The sequence below is a fragment of the Eptesicus fuscus genome, chromosome 5 (genome assembly GCF_027574615.1).
Source record: "Eptesicus fuscus isolate TK198812 chromosome 5, DD_ASM_mEF_20220401, whole genome shotgun sequence".
Classification (NCBI taxonomy): Eukaryota; Metazoa; Chordata; class Mammalia; order Chiroptera; family Vespertilionidae; genus Eptesicus; species Eptesicus fuscus.
The window spans coordinates 38,870,532-38,890,817 of NC_072477.1; the positions used below are offsets into that span (position 1 = coordinate 38,870,532).

General features: G+C 39.2%; 1 protein-coding gene across 7 annotated transcripts in view; it reads left to right on the forward strand.

Annotated features, from left to right (window-relative positions):
• DDHD1 (DDHD domain containing 1) overlaps window positions 1-17,970 on the forward strand; it is a 101,417-nt gene extending 83,447 nt beyond the window's left edge. For 3 of the 7 annotated variants that reach the window (XM_028141737.2, XM_028141738.2, XM_008139042.3), the window contains 5 exons: window positions 4,203-4,352; window positions 6,164-6,416; window positions 7,406-7,597; window positions 10,093-10,176; window positions 15,217-17,970. In XM_028141737.2, the coding sequence (XP_027997538.2) occupies window positions 4,203-4,352; window positions 6,164-6,416; window positions 7,406-7,597; window positions 10,093-10,176; window positions 15,217-15,398 (861 nt within the window). In that variant the 3' untranslated portion in view covers window positions 15,399-17,970. The remainder of the gene's footprint in view (window positions 1-4,202; window positions 4,353-6,163; window positions 6,417-7,405; window positions 7,598-10,092; window positions 10,177-15,216) is intronic. The other 4 variants (XM_028141739.2, XM_008139044.3, XM_028141742.2 and 1 more) reach the window with 3 other exon arrangements.
• Window positions 17,971-20,286: the final 2,316 nt, after the last annotated feature.

Here is a 20,286-nt window from a genome sequence, read left to right on the forward strand (position 1 = left end):
ATCAGTTTGGAATATCCTTTAACAGTGACCCAACCCCAACTGTGGAAATTCTTTTCATCTTTTTGACCCATGCAAATGCTTCCTTCTTTGTAAAGCCCTCAGAGTTGGAATTAATTATTCCTTTCTTTGTTCTTATATAGCAGCAATTTTCAACCAGTGTGCCATAAGAATTTTTAAAACATGTAATACCTGACTCTTTAGTCAGAGGCACTGACCTCTTTTCCTTTAGAATGCCAAATTAATCTCAACAGCCAACAGAACAATAGCTGTCCAGTATGAATGAATCAAAATTATACCTTTTTTTTGTCAGATCGGCAAAAAAATATAATTAATTTTTGGTATACCGCAGAATTGTAGTAATTAGTTTATTTGTGCCATGAAATGAAAAAGGTTGTAAATCTCATACTTTCCCTAACTTATGAACTTATTTTATTTTGCCATTCACACAAGATTATAAAGTCTGAGTGTAGAAGCTCTGCCTTATTCATCTTTTTTAAAATTTATCTTTATTGTTGAAAGTATAACAGATGTCCCTCTTTTTCTCTCATTGCCATATTTGTCTTTATATCCTCCATAGAACCAAGTATATTACTTCACACAAAAGAGTAGTTTAATAAATCTTTGATTAGTGTGTAGAAACACAATGGAATTAATTATCTTTCTTCTCCTTAACATTCTCATTCTTCATTTTCTATTATACTAGAGGCCCGGTGCACGAAATTCGTGCACTGGGGGGGTGGGGGGGTGTGCCCCTCAGCCCAATCTGCACCCTCTTCAATCTGGGACCCCTCAGGGGATGTCCAACTTCCAGCAGTAGGACATCCCTCTCACAATCCGGAACCGCTGGCTCCTAACCACTCATCTGCCTGCCTGCCTGATTGTCCCTAACCCCACTGTCTGCCTGCCTGCTCGCCCCTACCTTGATCTCCTGCCAGCCTGATTGCCCCTACCTTGCCCTCCCCTATCAGCCTGATCACCCCAAACTGCCTGTGCCTTGGCCCCCAGTCTGGCCTCCCTCTGGAGGCACCACCCCCATAACCCCAATGCTGCTGCCACTGCAGCTGGTTATGGCTGCCTGAGCCTTGGCCTTTGTAGCCACTGCGGCTTTGTCTGGAAAGATGTCCGGAAGACAACCACTCTAATTAGCATATTACCCTTTTATTAGTATAGATTTGGGGACCATTACAACCACGCAGAACTTGAAGAAAACACATGGCCCTGGTCAGTTTGGCTTAATGGAGAGAGCATCGGCCTGTGGACTGAAGAGTCCAGGTTTGATTCTGATCAGGGGCACTGGGTTTCGGGCTCAATCCCCAGTAGGGGGCCTGTGGGCGGCAGCTGATCAGTGATTCTTTTTTTTTTTTTTTAAATATATTTTATTGATTTTTCACAGAGAGGAAGGGAGAGGGATAGAGAGCTAGAAACATTGATGAGAGAGAAACATCGACCAGCTGCTTCCTTCACACCCCCCACCGGGATATGTGCCAGCAACCAATGTACATGCCCTTAACCGGAATCGAACCTGGGACCTTCCAGTCCGCAGACCGACGCTCTATCCACTGAGCCAAACCGGTTTCGGCTGATCAGTGATTCTTATCATTGATGTTTCTATCTCTCTCTCTCCCTCTCCCTTTCTGAAATTTTAAAAATATATATTTTTTAAAGAAAACACATGATCTTCACTTTGGGCTTTGTCATCTTACAATATCCTTTGTGCAGTGTTTTAACTTCCCTCAACTTTCCTTTACCCACCTTTAAAGTGCAATCTATTTTGGGGAAGATGATCAGGAAAGTGATTCCAATGGGTAGAAGTTTTTTTTGGAGGGGATGGGTCATGAAGATATTTAAAAATTGAGCATGGTGATGGTTGTACCACTCTGAATTTACTTTAAAAAACCAGTTCATTGTACACTTTAGGTGACATGTACAGTATATGGGTTATATCTCAACAAAGCTGTTCTTTTATTTCTTTTTAAATAAAGACCAGTCTTATAATCAATTGCAAATGTTTTCAGAGGCCCCTCAAGATTTGCTCACCATGTCCCAAATCACGGCTGTGATTCCCAGTTGCCTCCAGTCCTGGTGGATCTGGATGGTGTGGTTTGCAAAAGAGAAGGTGGCAAGAGGCTTATGGAATTTCGACAACCCCATTCCCCCGGTCTCCTCATAGGGCACCAGGGCCATTCCCACTGTGCCAGCTCTGTTCCCTTTAACCTGTTGGGCAAAAGAATCCTGCGTGCTCTGGCCAGAAAGTGCATTCTTTCTTAGGTGGCCCGGATGCTTTTTTTAAGGTCGTTTTATGGATTCAAAAGAATAAACAGAGATGTGGAAAGCTTTTGTCAAAATCCTTTTACATGGTTCTTCCAGTCTCATGGGAAATGAGATGTGGCTCTGAATTCATCCCAAAGTGTGTCTTTGGGCAAAAGCACCCAGAACGGCACAACTCCTGCAGAATGCCCCACACACTTTGCTGTCAGGACTCAGGGGGGCTTGAGGGTGAGCGAGGCGGCGGTGCCAGCACAGGACCTGGGAGAAGGTAGCGCTTTCTACACTGCCCAGGCCACGTGGACTACAGCAGTTACCCGCCCAGGTGGGCAGGGTGTTTCTGCTGTTTTGTTTTTGGTCTGGCCTCCACCCCGTCAGCCACGGACCTGTGCCTGCACTGAGACTGAATGGTTTGATGGCCCTACTTTTTGGTGGACAGTGGATGCACTCCCAGAGACTGGCAGTTAGACTCTGGCGGCTTCTGAGTCCCTTGCGGGGAGAGCCTGGCCCTAGGTCAAGAACAGACTCAGGCGTCCTCGGCCAGGAGGCCTCCTTGGGCTAGGGGCCGCCACAGTTTGAAGGCTGGCCATGACCCCAATCCTGGTAGGGGTCTCCTCTGGGGTGCTGGCAGGCCTGGGCTAGGGCTGCAGGTGGTTTAGAGGCTGGTCACGCCCCTGATCCTGGTGGGGGTCTCCTCTGGGGTGCTGGCAGGCCTGGGCTAATGGCCGCCCTGGTTTAGAGACTGGTCAAGCCCCCGATCCTGGCGGGGGTCTCCTCTGGGGTGCTGGCAGGCCTGGGCTCTGGCGCCGCAAAGGGAGAGGTTCCTGAACCTGCTTCCCACACACCTAGGCTAGGATACATCTTGTAGGAGGCGGCTTCAATGCCGGGGGTCGGTGACCAGGTCCTCCAGAGCCTCGCTTTCTGGGCTGCAGTCCCACGTCTCCCAGTGCCCCAGCCTCGGATGCGCCCACGCAGTTGCCCCCACCACCAGCCACCTCAGCGCAGGCCACAGCAGCTAAAGCCAGCCCCTTGGAAGCCAGGCCACCACACCCACCACCGCTAGTAGCTCTCTGCTGCTCGCTCTCTGTGCCCTGTCCACTGGGGTGGGGGAGTGCTCCCAGGCCAGAGGCCCTCCCTCCCTCCGCAGCCTGGCTTGGGAAGCTGGCCTCATGCTGGGGCTACTATGCCAGCATGCCCACTCTGCTACTATGGGTGCGACACGGGCCCCACGGAGGCCAACCTGGAGAACGTGGACCCCAGCTCTGCATCCGGCTGCTGCAGATGGCCTCGGTGGTCAACTACCACCTGCTCCTTCCACTGGCCCCATTGATCCCTCTCAGCACCAGCCATTTAGGCCAGGGTGGCAATCGCCCGGGAACCCCGGCCCTGGAGCAGCTGGCTGGGCCCGGCCACGCCCCCCGGGTCCCTGATCTGGCCCGGGACCCCCGGGAGGCTGCTGGCCGTGCCCGGCCACGCCCCCCCGGGTCGCGATCCCACCTGGGACCCCCGGGAGGCTGCTGGCCGTGCCCGGCCACGCCCCCCCGGGTCGCGATCGCTCCCCAGGACCCCCGGGACTAAGAGGATTTGGCGCCGCCATCTTGGTTTTCTCAACGGCCAGATAGGCCACCCGGAGTCCCGCCCCCAGCCTCTCGCAGGCCCAATCATGGGCATAGCGGAGGTGCGGTCAATTTGCATGTTTCTCTATTATAAGGTAGGATTGAAAGATATATTTGAAGTTGTTGCTAGGAAGATTGTATAGAATAACTAATGATTAGCATATAGTTATCATGCAGATGCCATCTAGACAAAGCTCATAGAAAAAGACATACTTGAAGATAATTTTATTATTTGTATTTTACCATATGTTATATTGTGCTCAAATTCTGTTGAAAAACACTTCACTATTTTTTAAATTGTCAATGGCTTGAATATTTTAGGTTGAGAATTTCTTCTGCATGGGATCCCCACTAGCAGTATTTTTGGCATTGCGTGGCATTCGCCCAGGGAACACTGGAAGTCAAGACCATATTTTGCCCAGAGAGATTTGTAACCGGTTACTAAATATTTTTCACCCAACAGATCCAGTGGTGAGTTGCACATACAGACATTTTTCTCTCAATATTAAATTGTTCCTAAAAGAATCTGTAAGAAATTTACTAGGTATTGAATTAATGAGAAAGAGTTCATTTATCTTTTGTATTTGCATAGGTTCATATTTTTAAAACATTTGTGTTTTGGATGATGTGGGACTCAGGAAGTAAAATACCTTAGAGATGACCTGTTTATGTTGTACTTATAGTATAAGAATATAATGTAAAAATATTATCTTGATAACTAATACAAGGGATGAGAATCTTCTGTACTTCCAAACCATAACCAGTTGTAATACCAATAACATAGCAATCATAAATTTTGAGAATCCCACTTTAAATATTTTTTTCTCTAAAATATGCTACAATATTGAAATGTATGTGGTAGATCCCCTTAGAAGTGAAAATATTTAAATATTATGTATTAAACATGAAAAGATGGAAGAGCTTGGTTTAGCCTGGTGGGATTATAAATTTTTGGGTTTTTACATGTTCTATTGTAAATAATTTTTTAATACGAACAGTCCAAGGGGCTTTCATCTAGGTAAATAGTTTAATGCATCATTTTTCAGATGAAAAAAATGATTCCTTAAACCCTTTGGGGGACTAGGCTAGATATGCCTAAAATTAAAACAAACTATTTTAAGTAGCATTCTGAAAAATAGCTTTATATAATTGTGTAAAGTCTTTTAAAAGATTGTTAGCTAGTACCAAATAAATAAAACACTGACTAAACACTAGAATTTTAGAAAATTTCCCATATGTTAAAGAATCAAAACTGCTATCTTTAAGAAATAAATTTAACTGAACTGGAATCTAATATAAGGCTTAAATACAGACTGCACAGTCTTAGCCCAAGTCACTTCAGAGACTGTTTCTTATCTAAATGATGCAGATGATAATGTTTACTTCATAGGTTTGTTAGGATTAAGTAATATATATGAAAACATCTAGCTAGATGTTCCATGTCTCATTAATATACATTCATTTTATTCATTCTTTTTATAACTTGAAAGTGAACTTGAGTTCATAGGTAAAATCTGAGCTTTCATTGTCCTTTGTATAATGTTAAAGTTTGTTCCATTATAAAGGACGGTTCCAAACTCATTTCGTTAATATAAATTATTTTTATTATTCATTTTATAGTTTTTTGTGATTTTTTTAAGTAATGCTTTTTTAGTGTTTATGTCATAACTGTGCTAGGCAGTTTTTACAAACATTATCTATTTCCAACATCCTTGTGCGGGAGGAAGTTACCGCCTTTCTATAGCTCAGGAAACTGAGACTGAGACCTTGTGACAGAGGCTAGAATATGAACTCAAGGGATACTGACACCAAATCCATTGCCATTTCTGCTGTATTGCCTCCACTTCACAGTACACAAATAGTCTTCTATTGGGATCTTATTTGTGTGTTACTATGTTAATCTATTTGAAAATGGAGTTTCTAAGAGATTCTGAGTTAGTAATAATTGCCTTTATTTACTGTGTTCCAGTTTACTCTTGACTGCTTCTGCTTTATTTGTGAGACTAAAATTAATCTGTTAGATGATGTCAGGGCATAATAAAAATGAATTTTTTTTCTCTGAGTACTAAACTAACTCTGGTTTTTTTTACATAGTCCCATCATTAAGGAAATATTAGACCAACTACTATTATTAAGAGTGAACAAATTGGAAATACATGTTAGAAATTATCAGGTTTTTTAAAATTCCCTAAGGTCTGCTGAGCATGCAATCGAATAAGAATAAACAGAGTTTACTAAAATCCGAGCCTTAATGTTGTATTTCTTTTTTTTTTTTAATCAAGGCTTATAGATTAGAACCATTAATACTGAAACACTACAGCAACATTTCACCTGTCCAGATCCACTGGTATAATACTTCCAATCCTTTACCATATGAGCATATGAAGCCAAGCTTTCTCCACCCGTGCAAAGAATCTACCTCAGTTTCAGAGAATGAAGGCATTTCCACAATACCAAGCCCTGTGACCTCACCTGTCTTGCCTCGCCGACACTATGGAGAATCTATAACAAATATAGGCAAAGCAAGCATATTAGGTAATTTATCTTCAGTATTCCTTATCAATGACTATAAGCACTTCTTATTCAGGCATTAAATTTGGGAGATTTGGAAATATTCTATGTATTACAACCCATCCAGTAGTTAATCCACGTGTTTAGAATTAACTACCCTCTCGCTGTTCATATTTGAGGGCCAAAAACCTTGAATTTCTCTAATTTAATCCAATCCAGTAGTTTTAGAGGTAAGATAGCTGAATGCACAAGGGTCTGAGAATCAAGTCCCTCATTTTAACTTGTCCCTACTACTTCCTGTGAGATCTTGGGCAAGTCCCATAGATCTTAATGCTTCCTCATCTGTGAAATGAGGAGGTACTTGAGTTCTAAGGGTGTCCCTGCTATCTAGTTCTCTGATCCATGTCCCAAAAGTCTCTTAAATTGTGTCCTTCCTGAGGGCAACAAGGATATTTCATTTGTCTCTGAATGCTCTCCATTACCAGCTACAATATTTGTTGTAGCACCTGGAGTTCAGTAATGTGCCACTTGAATTTGTCCATTGCTTTTGGTTATAAGTTGCCTTAATATAAAATGCCACAAGATGGCACTCTAAATAGGCTTTACCTGCTGGTTTAATTGCTATTTCACTTTGTCATACAGATTGTTTATTGATAACTTTTTATTACATACCCACCTAACTTCAGTATTAAGCATATCAACAGTAAATATATGCCCGTGTCGTATATTTATAATCTTACCAAATACTTTAATAAATAATGATCACTTGAGTAAAATAGAATCTTTATTCTTTTGTAAGCTATATTCTTAAAGTCTGTACACTCTCTTTCTGTTAAACACCATTTTTATTTAGAAACGTACAATTAAATTGTAACTTTTTTATGTTCCCACTCTGGAAAAACATGACTAGAGCTTGGTGCCTCTGCCAATTGGCAAATAATTATGGGTGGTGCTCTTTGGCTTGGTATGTGGTGTAATTCAGCAGAATGACTGCCCTGTTTTGTGAAATGCAGGGGCTGCTAGCATTGGAAAGGGACTTGGAGGAATGTTGTTCTCAAGGTTTGGACGTTCATCTACTGCACAGCCATCTGAGACACCTAAAGACTCAATGGAAGACGAGAAGAAGCCAGTTGCCTCGCCTCCTACTACCACTGTGGCAACACAGACCCTTCCACATAGCAGTTCTGGCTTTCTTGATTCTGCATGTTAGTTCATACTGTTTTTTTATGCTATATCTTTTTTAAATTGAGGAGAGCAGAGAGGATTATGATATCAACACAGGCAGTCAACTCTAAAATCTAAAGCTTTAAAAAAAATTTATATCTGCTGCTTATGTTTTTAAGACTAATCCCAGGTAAATGCAGTTTTATTCTCTGCATTGGTGAATTAATAATAATCAGGGCCTTATGGCATGGGGGTCTTAAGCATCAAGCATAAAACAAATCTCTATGAGGTAAGCACCCCCTGGTTTTTATAAACTAGATTTTTAAAAATATGGTCTTCTCAACCTTAAAAATTCATGTATTTGCATCAAACCTATGCTGTATCTACTCTTGATACTTTTTAAAAACCACTATGCCAAAGCCATTCTGCTACTTATCCCACTGTTCCTTTTATCCAACCCAATACTAAAACCATGGCTTCCAGTTCTAGCCCCACTACTGGTGCAAAGCAGGTACTCAAGAGATGAGTGAATGAATGGATAGTTTATTCTGGACGTGGCATTGGAATGGAGCTATGTTTAATTTTTTTCCAGTGGACTTAAAAGGTCTAAAACCTTGAATTGTTGTGAAACACTAATACACTTACTTAGTATATATTTACTTCCAAGGTTGTAAACTTGACCCTCAATTTTAAGTGTCCAGTAAAATAAGACTAAAAAGTCAAGTCCTGTTTTCCCATTAGTTTATATAAGGAAATGTAGATTCTGAAACTAGCCTACTTCCTTTCTGTAACTATGGGAAGAGGAAAACTTTCTCTAGAGATGTTTAAACATTTTATTTCAGATACTTAAAGACTTGTTTTCTTACTGTGTCTGCTGCTCTAAATTTCAAAATGGCCAGCATTGCCATCCGTAAAACATGCTTAAAAGGAAGTTCAGTTGTGGCCTCATAGAGGCTGGATCTTTCTCCAAGTGAACCCCACCCCAGGATTAATTATCCTGGACATTGGACATTTCTATTTAGACCAATGGCATTTTTTAACTTGATCTTATCTTTGTCAGATTCTAAGTGCTGGAAATTCTTTAATTGCAAGCCTTTTGAATGCTGCCTAGAAAATTCATTTTATACTTTGATATTTGTACAAATTTCATATGTCTTGCAATTCCTATACTATTGGTGACTTAAGCTCTCACTTCTACTTAATATCAGGATTGTGATTGTGAAAATACAAAAGTCTGTTGTAACATGCAGATGTTAAAAGAAAACTACTGAGGAAAAATAATTTTTCTCAAAGAATTTTGTGACAGGATAGATAAAAAGTCACAATTCCTCATAATGTTAATGCACAACAAAGATGCTAGTCAATAGTGGGAGGAATGAGAGAACAGGAAGAGCAGCCTAAGTAGCACAAGAGAAAGGATGATGAAGACAGAGACAATCTATAGGATCTGAGGGAGGAAAACTATTTTTTAGTTTTTGGGGTTTTTTTTTTAACATAGTAATATTCAAATGATAAGAGAGAAACCTATTCTTTCAGGACAACGGTGAATAGAGGTGCTTAGCTGTATTGTATCATATATTTTGATAGCTTAACAAAATACATTTGCTGTCATTCTTACATGTAAATTCTTTGTTGGGCCTAATGGTAAATTTTTTGTCAACTATACACACAACTAAATCTGAGCTAACCATGAATCTTAGTTGCATATATTCATCTCTAGATATAGATATAACTATTAAAACTGTGCCACTACTCCTATAGTAGAATTCTGTCTTTTAAATCAAATCCTCAAGATTTGCCTTACTAATTCTTGGACTTGCCTCAAAGATATGCTCTTCTGTGTAATCCTGATTTAAACAAATTGCTTAAGTCTTACTTGCTATTTTGGCTATCTCTTGCAAATCATAAAACTTGCTTAAATCTTCCTTTTGGAATTTGGTCATTGTGATTAGGTAATTCTGGCTTCTTTCCTTCTTTCTGCTCACCTTCATTGCCTCGGTTCTTCTCCATAACCTTTATTCTGAAGCTACCAACTTTGATTCTCTCTTTCTTTGAAGGTAAGATGGACACAGGCTTTGAGTTCATGATCAATCAGGGTTTCTCTCTTTGAAGAGTAAGTTCTATCAGTTGTCATCAAGTTGATGGCACTAACTAATCTTCATTTCTTTTTAAAAAGTCTAGGTTTATTCCCAGTGGTTTTACTATTTCATTTCTTATGCTCCTCCGTGTTTGTAACAAAAAGGAAAGATCTGTTTGTTTCAGCATTTTTTTCCCTCTAGATCAGAACTTAAATGAACTATACATTTTGGGGATATCTTGATGTTAACAGATTATGACATTTTATTTCAAAATTAATTAGGCTTACATTTTCCATGAAAGAAATCTTTACAAAAATCAAAATGTGTACTTCTTTATGTATGCTAGGTTCAATCGGCTTATTTGAGAGGACTGTTCTAACTTTTGGCCACTGCATCATTGAAGGCCATTTGTAACTATCAGCCAACACTTTACAGCATCTTGTGTTTTTTTTTCACAGATTTCAAACTTCAGGAGTCGTTCTTAAATCTCCCACATCTTCTTTTTCCGGAAAATGTAATGCAGAATAAAGATAATGCCCTCGGTATGGTATATGTTAGGAATAGCATTCAGAATACTATGAAAATGCTCTCTACTTAGAGAGTTCTGCTCATTGAAAAATTGTATTACTTCTTCTATGAAATCAGCGTATAGACTATTTTATATGTTTCTGTATTTTCTAATCTTAAATGGTAGTGATTCTGAAACCCAACTATTGATTAGTGCCTTATGTGCTAAAATATATGATACTCCTACAAAGAAGGAACCTTTTAGAGAGGGAGAAAAGCACAAGCCATTTTTTCCTTCTCTTTTATCCTAAAGGCTTCACTATACTTCTTATGTACTACACTAGCTATAAAAGGTTTTCATAGCGTAAAGGATGTAGTTATTTCTAGCTACTTCAGATATTAGTAACACTACCACTTAGTGCTGATACTAAATATGTCATAGCTGATATCTGGTTTCAGTACAAATACAGGGTGTCACCAAAAAATGTATACATATTTTTAATAGCTGATAGCTCAATTTTGAAAATGAAATGTATTTTAGTAAACACTGCATTAAAAATTATTCAAAGTGCGTGTACATTTTTTAAGACACCCTCTATTTAATATTCTTTGGAAGGGTAGGTTTGCTTAAAAAATTAGTATTGGATGCAAGAGATGTTTTCACTCTCTTTCAGTAGATTCTAAATATCATGAAGGATTAATCTTGGCAGTTTAAATTATTTTTATCAATTAACTTTTCCTTTTTCTACAACTCCTTACTTTTTCCATTTTTTTTTTAAATAGTGTATTTTGTCTTTAACAAAAAATATAGGTTTTTCTTTGGATGTTTTAACTATATCTAAATTTACAATTTCTGTATTGCTTACTTTTTTTTCTGTTTTCAAAACAACTCTTACTTGATACAAGTTTTTAAATGTTTTAGTATAACAAGCTGATTTCATTTTGTTTGTGTTTGTTTCTCCCTAGCTACAGTTTGTGTTGATCTAACTCAATGAATTCCCCTCGAGAAATGAGCTTATGAAAGTGCTCAGTCTGGTCTCTGCTCAATAATTCAGTTTTGCATATTTAGTTGGAGAAAGGAAAATCAGTCTACTCATACATTTGTCCTGCAGCCGTTATATCCACTGTCTTAAAGTCTTCCCAACTACATAAGCTGTTAGACCACTAATCATAACCACACCAAAGTGATTCATTTGGTAATATGTATATGGCTCCTTTTTCTCTTCCCCTGTTTTTATTCATTCTACAATTATTTATTAAATGTTTACCAGGAGCCAAGATACCAAGGTAGTCAACTAGAAAAGATTCCAAGATGAAACAGACTTAGGTACTGCCCATAAAGATGTTGCTTACTTTTTAGTACAACATCCATGTTGACAAGCCTTGTGCGCAAAGGAATCCTCTGATGAAAGCACAGCATTGAGGACACTTCCCTTCCCACTGGTGTGGACTGCAGACATTTGCTTTGGAGAATAGGGAGGAAAATATGCTCATCTGCATGACTCCCCGGGAAAGAAAATAATCCATGTTTTAAAGCGTATAAGCAAACTGCTGATGATTATTAAAAGCCAACATTTTTTTCTTGTTTTTACTTCTCTTCGGCTATTCAGGCATCTCATTCTTTTCTTTGTGAATAGGAGAATTCTAGCACTTAGTCATCCAAGAAAGAGAAAGGACAAAGTGACAATTTTATGTTCTTTTTTCTCTTTAACCTAACTCAGAGAAACTGGGGGAAAACTACCAAGCTGTGTTGTGCTGCCCATTCTTTATATGGTAACTAGAGGACCGGTACATGAAATTCGTGCGCTGGTGAGGGCCAGGGGGGCCACGGAATCCCTCAGCCTGGCCCGCGCCCTCTCGTAGTCTGGGACCCCTCGCTCCTTACCACCCACCTGCTCACTGCTCCTTACTGCTGGGCTCACTGCTACGGAGGCGGGAGAGGCTTCCGCCGCGGCTTCTGGCTGAGCGGCGCTCCAGCTGTGGAGCGCACTGACCACCAGGGGGCAGCTCCTGTGTTGAGCGTCTGCCCCCTGGTGGTCAGTGCACATCATAGTGACCGGTCGTTCCACCATAACAGTCGCTGGGCTTTTTTTTTTTTTTTTTTCAAATATATTTTATTGATTTTTACAGAGAGGAAGGGAGAGGGATAGAGAGTCAGAAACAGCAATGAGAGAGAAACACTGGTCAGCCGCCTCTTGCACACCCCCCACTGGGGATGTGCCCGCAACCAAGGTACATGCCCCTGACCGGAATCGAACCTGGGACCCTTCAGTCCGCAGGCTGACGCTCTATCCACTGAGCCAAACCGGTCAGGGCAGTCACTGGGCTTTTATATAGATAGTAGGAAAGGAGGTCCATGGCAGTTCCAGATAGTTTTGGGCCCACTTTGGGCAAGACATCTCACAGCACATACAGGGTGGAGCAAAAGTAGGTGTACAGTTGTTTGTATGGAAAATAATATAATAATTAATAAATACTAATACAAGGATAAACTGGTTTTGCATACTCACAACTATAAACCTACTTTTTCCCACCCTGTATAGAATGGTGCTGTCCTATAGAATCTCAATCACTTGGGAAATCTCTATACACAGGGGAGAGAAGGTGAGACATAAGCCCATCTAATTCTATCCATCCACCTGCAGAATCAAAACAAATGTGAGGTTAACCACACCAGCAGCCAGACTGCCTGGGGTAAACTGTTTAAGTAAGGTGCAAGTCAAACAGTTTCATCAGATACAAGCTGGCTACCTAGATCCCATATGGTAGGGACAAACTAAGATAAAAAGAAAGGGATAGGGAGGGCCGGTCAGTTAACAATTATTAAAGTCCCTCTAGGTGATAATAACAAGGGTAACAATTAAATTAGGCATTTTAGTGTCTAATACATGAAAGGCAGTGCTGCACATAAGAATAGCATAGTAAGAGTAAATTTTAGGTACATAATATTAAAGTGGAGCCAATAACACTTGTTATAACAAGAAAAGCCTCACACTCTGACTTTAAAACACAGTTCAACTTAAGACTAGTTAGACTAGTAAGATATTCTACAGTAGCATTTTAAAGGGAATTCTTAGAAGTTATTTGGTGGTTTTTACCAATATTCATGCATGGGTTTCTCATCTTTTCAGTTTCTCTTATTTCTCCTTTTCCTTTATAACTAACTTCACCTTGACTCTTTCTCATCGTGCTTGAGAATTCCAGTTTCCTCTTTTATCATCTTCCTGTCTGTTGTGCCAGAATGTACCTCCAGTGTCACATGGAATACAGAAGATAAAAGATGCAGACATTACTACTCCACAGTTCCACATACGGCTTTCAACTATTTCTAACTTATGGATTAGCTTATTATAATTTAAATGAGGAAAATAACAGTTTTTTTTTAAAAAAAAAAAAACCTTATAAAAGCCTATGTCGATATATCTAACAAATGGTTTAATAACCTTATTGGTATTTTATGCTGCTGGAGTGTAAATTTTACTTGAGAATGTATAGATGGATACATGGACATTTCTTGTCAGAAAAGAACAATTGAATAGAAAAGTAACAACTGTAGCCCTGGCCAGATAGCTCAGTTGTTATAGAATGTTGTCCCCACACACTAGGGTTGAGGGTTCGATCCCCAGTCAGCGCACACATAAGAATCAACCAATTAACTTGTAAATAAGTGGAACTAAAAATTGATGTTTTTCTCTCTCTAAAATTCAAATTTTTTAAAAAAAGAAAAATAACAACTGTAGATGCATTTTTAAGTCACCAAATAGTATTGTCACAAAATAGTTGTTAAAATAAGTATTTGCTAAACATTTATATGAAATTATTCTCTAGAACGATATGATTTCCTATATGCAATTACCAAAGTCTCAGTGTAAAACAAAACCCAACTTCTTTTCCAACCTCCTCCTCAATTTTTGCCAGTTTTCACTTTTCACATCTTCTGGCTCTGGGCAAAGAACAGACTTTGTATGTCTAAGTGGTAGTGACTTGGGTGTTTTTTGTTTTGAAGATGGACCCTTCAAAATACTGACTATATGGCTCACTCACAATTTTAAAGGAGTTAGTTCCTGAAGATCAAAATACCAATTTTCTAAGTGTTTTTTCTCTAAGGATTTATTAAATGAATTGATTGAAATTTTCCTGTAGCCTTGATTTGTTACGGTGATTATTTTCTCTAACAGGTATTACAAGGACTTTCTATGGATTTTAGAAAAGATTTGATTAAATTCACTGAATTGTTGAGAGCAGCATTGTTATAAATGAAGTCCTTCCCCCTAAGGATCAGCACTCTTCCTCCCAGTTTAATGTTCCCAGCCACAGCAGACATTTATTGAGCACATGTATGTTCCGCATGTTAGGCTCTGCTAACTGCACAAAATCTAGGCTGCCAAGTGGGGAAGGAAACTATGGAACTGTAAGAAGATGGTTATCTTCTAGTGTATCCCCCAGAGCCCTGGAGGGGCCATTAGTGACCTCTTGCACTCCCACAGGAATTATTGCATGAAAGCCCATAATTCTGCAGGAGGGCTGCTTTCCTTATTTTATAGGTTAGGCACAAGGGAAAGCCAGCATTTGAGCCCACCCCCCCCCTTTTTTTTTTTACCCAAAATATACCAAGTGAAATTACTTAATTTTAGGGAGAGAAGGGAGCGGGAGAGAAAAATCATCAATCGGCTGCCTCCTGCACACCCCCTTCTAGGGATCAATCCTACAACCCGGGCATGTGCCCTAACCAGGAATCGAATCATGACCTCCTGGTTCATGGGTTGACACTCAACCACTAAGCCACACCGGCCCGACAGTGAATTTTTGTCTGTTTGTTTTCTTCAGTTATTATTCCATATTAACCTGGGCACACAAAGAAAGGACTCACCACATAGAATCCTGAGGTAATAAGGCTCTTCTGAGTTTTTCCCATATAATTGGAGTGGAAAGTCACTTTAAAATATATATACATATTTATCATTAGAAGAATCACTTCTATTAGCTCAATTTTCATCCTCAGCTCGTAAGTCTATATGGAACCTATTTTATTGTAATATTTATTCATTTGTTTGATTCCTTTTTTTTTTTTTTAGTGGAATTGGATCACAGAATTGACTTTGAACTCAGAGAAGGACTTGTGGAGAGCCGCTATTGGTCAGCTGTCACGTCACATACTGCCTATTGGTCATCCTTGGATGTTGCCCTCTTTCTTTTAACCTTCATGCACAAACATGAGCACGAGGATAATGCAAAACCCGATTTAGATCCAATTTGAACTCATGAAGGACATTAATGGCCCAATAATGATTTTTTTCTATTAAAGTATGTGTGTCAAGATACAGAGATTTCAGGTTTAAGTATGTTTCAGTTTTGTTTAGAGCAAGAAATATTTGAATTTAAAAGCACTTTATTTTATTTAAAAACAAAACATTATTCAGTCCAAAAGAAGTAATTTACAGTTTTCATCATTTTAATTACGAGTCTGATAGAACCCCCTGCAGAGAATCAAGTAAGACCTGGAAGTAAGGAACATTTGGGTGAACTTCAAGGTTATAAATCGCAATCTAATTTCTCCCAAATATAAAGGCATATTAATGGGTTGAATGTAATGTATTAATCAAAATATGTTATAAATCTAAAATGGTCACTATGTAGTATATTCTATGTAAAGATCATAAGGTGGTATCATTGTTTTAGATTTCCACAATTCCTTTGAAAGAGGAGTATAACAGATTTAGTGTTTTGAATTTAACTTGTTTAGCAAAACTAATGCTAAAAAAGAAACAATATTTGAACTACTGTATTTATAATTTATTATCTCTGACAAATTGCTTTATTTCAATGTATGAAACATTACTTTTTTAAATGTTTTCTTTGAACAATTTAAGAAGCACATTTATTTTCTATAGTGTTGAGACCCTTTTTTTTTCAGAACTTCATCTTTGTACTCTTCAGATGAATATATAGACACTGTGGCATACCTTGAGTATTTTTTTTTTTCATTAAAAACTTATAGTTTCACACAAATAACACTAGTTGAATTATTTTGAAAAAAATAACCTTTTATTATGTGACATGTATCTCAGAGAAAGCTAAAGTCTTCTAAACTTAACATAGTACTCCACAAGGAGTACATTTCATTAACTTTACTGGAAAATTTAGTAAACTTTTTTGGAATCAGGAGTATGACAACTATTTTAAATATATAAACATCTATGTGCCAAACAACATAAATAAAGGGACAGAGTGCCACTAACAGGTTCTATTTTAAAAGTGTTTCAGAAAACATGATTGAGACATAAGGCACAATAGATCAGAATTCCAAGGCATTAGAAGAGTTTTCCTCAGCTTAATCATTTCCACAGTGCTTTTCATCTGAGGAGCTCAAAGTGCTTTAAGAGTCAGTAATCTATGTAGTAGCTCCTCGAGGTAAGTAAATGAGTGTTTTTCTCATGTTACATGTTAATACCCTAAGGCACCAAAACATGTAAAGTGCCTTGAATTAGATAACAGAGCAAATCAGAAGAGCTCAGATTGAAGCCAGACCATATTCTTTGATAGCAATGACTAATAATTCACAGGTTACCTCTTAGTAGTTTGCAAACAGTAAAAAGTTGTGATTCCTAATTTGGAGAAATGACTGAAGCTGATATTTTACTCTGCTTGTCTTACACGTTCTTGGGTTCTCACACACAAAGGAAGAATCACCTAGAGGGGATCAGTAGCCGTCTCTGCCACAACCATCCCTCACTTCTGAGTGGCTTCCACTAGGTTCCACTTAAGGTGCTGTCTTCACTTAACACACAAGGATCTTTCTAGCTTCCAGAAACCGTCAGCCTGGTGCACAGTTGGCCAATTGCACATCTCGCCTTCTTTCTTTATAAGGCAGTGGGATCTGTGGCTTACCTGTAGGTTTTACTCAGCACCATCAGTCCTCTTGTCTATTTTGGCCTTTCATTGAATTTGCACAACATAAAACACTCCTTTTTAGTGTTTAAAAAGATCCCAAGGCTCCATGACCAAATATGTGACTACGAAACCCTTGCTATAAAAGGCTTTTGATGAGATCTTAGCAAAGCTGAAGTAATCTCTTCTGAATTTAGAGATTCCTGTGAACTCAGGTCATTTTCATACCCTGCTTATTTCCTAGGTCTAACTTAGTTCTCAGGAAAGTTCAACGCATCTCATACAACTGTTACTAAATGCTTGAGCATATGTTGCTGTTGGTGGTATGGCACTCAAATGCCTAAGAGCTTTAAGGAATTCATTCTTAACCACTGGAGTGTGAAGAGCCCTTTTTGAGAAGAAAGTCTATCAAATATTTAAGTTTAACCCTTTGCACTCGCTTGCTTTTTTCTCAATTCCTTTATTCTAATGCTAACCGTGTCGAGTCACACTTGACATCCGAGTGCAAAAGGTTAATATTGAGTAAAAAGAAAATTATATTCCCATGACTGTAGAAATATATCGGCTTCCCATTTTTCATATCCAGAAAAGAAAATCAAACTTAACCACATGGAATTTGAATCCTTGAAAGAAACAACATTCAAAATCCCCTTTTCAAAATGAGATATCCCAGATTACTGGACAGGTGTTTTGTTTTCAGCTCATTACTTCATCAACAGAGATGGCAATTCTGACTTCATGGTACTCTTTCTTGTTTCCATGTCTGCATGTTATCATGTAATGTACTTGTTTATACTCAAGTAATATACAGAACATGTATGATTCTGGCTTGATTTAGAAGCTAAGTCAGTTACTGAGTAACATTTTACAACTTTATTCCAGCAAGTACTAAATTGGCCAAAAAGATTTGTTTTTTTATACCATTAAAATTTTATTCTCTATTTTGTGTACATGCTATGATGATTCTTCTGATTACTGGTCAGATCATTCAATTTTAATCCGATTAGGCTCCCTAGGGTTATTTAAATTTAAAATGAGAATGTTTTGGATTAAATTTTGCTTTATTTTAACTTTAAAATTAGCCTTTGCTAAAGCCTTTTCTTAGTTCTTACCTTTATTTTCAATAGTAATTATACTTATAATCCAGTGTCACTGTGTTTTGGAACATAATTACAAAGTATACTCTTTTCCAATAACTACTCCTTTATATGTGAAGCAAGCCGTAGGAATCTTATATTTTATTTATTTCTGTCAAACTGCATCTGTCAGCCTTTGAAAATTCTCACACTGAACATGTTCTATGGAAGCCCTCTGTGACATGTAAACATTCATTCTCTTCCTCGCTGTGTTTCTATTGTGGGCTGAAGGATCCTGCTCTCCAAGGCATTGCTTCAAAACCCCACATCCCAGCTCTGTGTTCCTGCGAAGAGTAGACAGGAAAAGAAAAGTCGCCAATGCAGTGTCACGGCCAGTGCCCCCATGCACCGCTGTGGAGACAGACCTACCCCAGGGGTTTCATTGGAAGGCCTGGACTAGGGGAAATTAGTGAATTGCTGTTTGATTAATTAGGTTGGTTAATATTTCTGTCTTTCCAGCTACTAATAAGGCTTTGGGACAATGGCGGAAACTAACGTGAGTGTATGTTTTACTGTTGTTTTTTAATAATCTTTTGTTAGAACGGAAATGAGCGTTAAAAAGGGGGATATTAAAGAAGGGTCAGGGCAGAGTACAAAGAGGATATGGCAATCAGACACTGGAGAACTAGAATATGACTAACCCGTGTGACTGTTGGATAGTTGACTTCTGCAGTTATTCTCAAATTGCCTCTTACCTTGCTCTGCTGCCATCTCTCAGCCTCAGCCTCTGCCAGGAATCAGATGATACCCTGGCTGAACTGGAAACACATTCATTAAATATTTTTGTGATTAGGTATGGGCAGTACGTATAGTTCCCTAACGTTTTATAATCCTTTACCTACAAGAAAAACAGCACACTTGGCAGGAAGCATCCCCATTGAACCCTGTTACCTCGAAGATGGGTCTAGAGCAGTGGTCGGCAAACTCAGTCAACAGAGCCAAGTATCAACAGTACAACAATTGAAATTTCTTTTGAGAGCCACATTTTTTAACCTTCTAACGCCACTTCTTCAAATTAAACTCGCCCAGGCCGTGGTATTTTGTGGAAGAGCCACACTCAAGGGACCAAAGAGCCTCATGTGCTCACGAGCCACGGTTTGCCGACCACTGGCAAACTCCCACACCATCTTCCTCATTTCTCCTTTTGCATCAGCCAAGGGCAGAAGGAAGTTGCCAAGGAAATGTTTATAGTATTGAGCTTAGGGTAGTATACAGAATGGCAGGATATAGGATTTCATCTCAAAGGTCCCAGTTTGTAAACATTAGTGCTGTGATGGAACAGCCTAGGTTATGTATGTCTTGTTTCATACTTTAGTGGATGTTTGTGATCGTTTTCCAAAAAATCTTAAAATTTCGGTGTTTGAACAAATTTTAGAGGTCATCTAGTCCAACCCTGTTGTTTTTTTAAATATATTTTTATTGATTTCAGAGAGGAAGGGAGATGGAGGGCGGTAGAAATATCAATGATGAGAGAGAACCATTAATTGGCTGCCTCCTGAATGCCCCACACGGGATTGAGCTCACAACCTGGACCTATGGCCTGATAAGGAATTGAACCGTGACCTCCAACGCTCCACCACTGAGCCACCATGGCTGGGCACCCTATTTTAGTTCCATGCGAGCATTTAAATAACATAGAGGTCATGAAAAGGAAAGTGATGGGCCGAAACCGGTTTGGCTCAGTGGATAGAGCGTCGGCCTTCGGACTCAAGGGTCCCAGGTTTCGATTCCGGTCAAGGGCATGTGCCGTGGTTGCGGGCACATCCCCAGTAGGGGGTGTGCAAGAGGCAGCTGATCAATGTTTCTCTCTCATTGATGTTTCTAACTCTCTATCCCTCTCTCTTCCTCTCTGTAAAAAATCAATAAAATATATTTTAAAAAAAAAAAAAGGAAAGTGATGGGATAGTACATTAAGTTCAGCCCAAAGATTCAATGAAAGACTGACTACACAACAGAAAGGGGGGAAGAAGTGGAGTCTCCAAGGAAGAATATCATGAACAGCAGGATTCTAGAGCTGGAGGGGGTATAGAGATCATTTTCCAAAGCATGCTCTGCAGATGTTAACAAGTCATCTCAGAAAATAAGTTGGGAAATGCCAAATTTAAAAGATTCCTTTACAGC